The 1,047-nt window shown below is 53.5% G+C and overlaps 1 protein-coding gene across 1 annotated transcript in view; it reads left to right on the top strand.

The window, feature by feature from the left end:
• The first annotated feature begins 128 nt into the window (after positions 1 to 128).
• The window catches only part of LOC101859178, a 3,526-nt gene continuing 2,607 nt past the window's right edge, over positions 129 to 1,047 (top strand). Inside the window, exon 1 of the mRNA XM_013083900.2 lies at positions 129 to 507. Within this exon, the coding sequence (XP_012939354.2) occupies positions 129 to 507 (379 nt within the window). The remainder of the gene's footprint in view (positions 508 to 1,047) is intronic.

Below are 1,047 nucleotides of genomic sequence, written 5' to 3'. Positions count from 1 at the left end.
GGTAGGGGTTAGGGGGTAAAGTTGTCGCTTGGCTGCAGAAGGCAGAGTTGATTGCGAAACTTACGAAAATAACAGATGTGGCAAGTTTTATTCCACTGTATTTGGAGGGTGGGGCCTTGGCCGTTTACATGGAGATGGATAGTAGAGAACAGCAGGATTTTGATATGATTAAGAAGCGGTTGAAGGAGGCTTTCACAGACAATGAGTTTATGGCATATTGTAAGCTGCGCGAATCGCGATGGACAGGGGAACCAGTGGATGTATTCGCAAATGAACTGAGGAGGCTGGGAAGGACATGTGGGCTGGAGGGGGCCGGGCTTGATAAAGTCGTTCAGTTGGCTTTCGTGACAGGGTTTCCTGGGAGCGTGTCAGTGGAACTTCAGCAGATAATGGGGGTTCAAACAACGATTGGTATGTCTGAGCTGGTTGGGAGAGCAAGGATACTCACGGTCAACAAGGGCGGAGTGGGCATGGCTGCACCTGCCTTGTCAGTGGGAAAGGACTCAGGTGGGGTGGGGGGGAAGTATGGGAAAGGGTGTTATGGGTGCGGGGGGGCCCCATTTGTTACCGGACTGCTCGAGTGACAGAAGGAAACCGGTTATCTGCTACCGTTGTGGGGGTGAAGGGCACATAGCTGCTCATTGCACATATGAGTTGAAGGGGAAGCCCAAAAGTGGGCGGGGGGTGGGTGGTGGAGGTGCCCCCGGGGGTGCAAGCGGGATAAGCGCCGGTGCGGCAGAGGACAGAGGAAGTCGTAGGTGTACCCGTAATCAGTGAGTGTAACCGTCGGAGGACAACTGCGACGTGCTCTTGTGGACACCGGATGTTCGAACACGATGATCAGGGTAGGGCTGGTAGGCGGTTGGGAGGGTGAAGTTCGCACAAAAGCATTTGATGGGAGAATTGTGAAAGGCAAGGGTACCACTGAAGTTGAGATAGTAGTAGATGGGAAGAGTGTGACGGCAAAATCGACGGTGGTAGATAGACTGGTGGGTGATGTCGACTTAGTTATTGGGATGGATGTGATTCGGAAGCTGGGGGGGGGGT

The sequence above is a fragment of the Aplysia californica genome, unplaced genomic scaffold (genome assembly GCF_000002075.1).
Source record: "Aplysia californica isolate F4 #8 unplaced genomic scaffold, AplCal3.0 scaffold00261, whole genome shotgun sequence".
Taxonomy (NCBI): domain Eukaryota; kingdom Metazoa; phylum Mollusca; class Gastropoda; order Aplysiida; family Aplysiidae; genus Aplysia; species Aplysia californica.
This window is presented reverse-complemented; position numbering and strand designations above follow the sequence as displayed.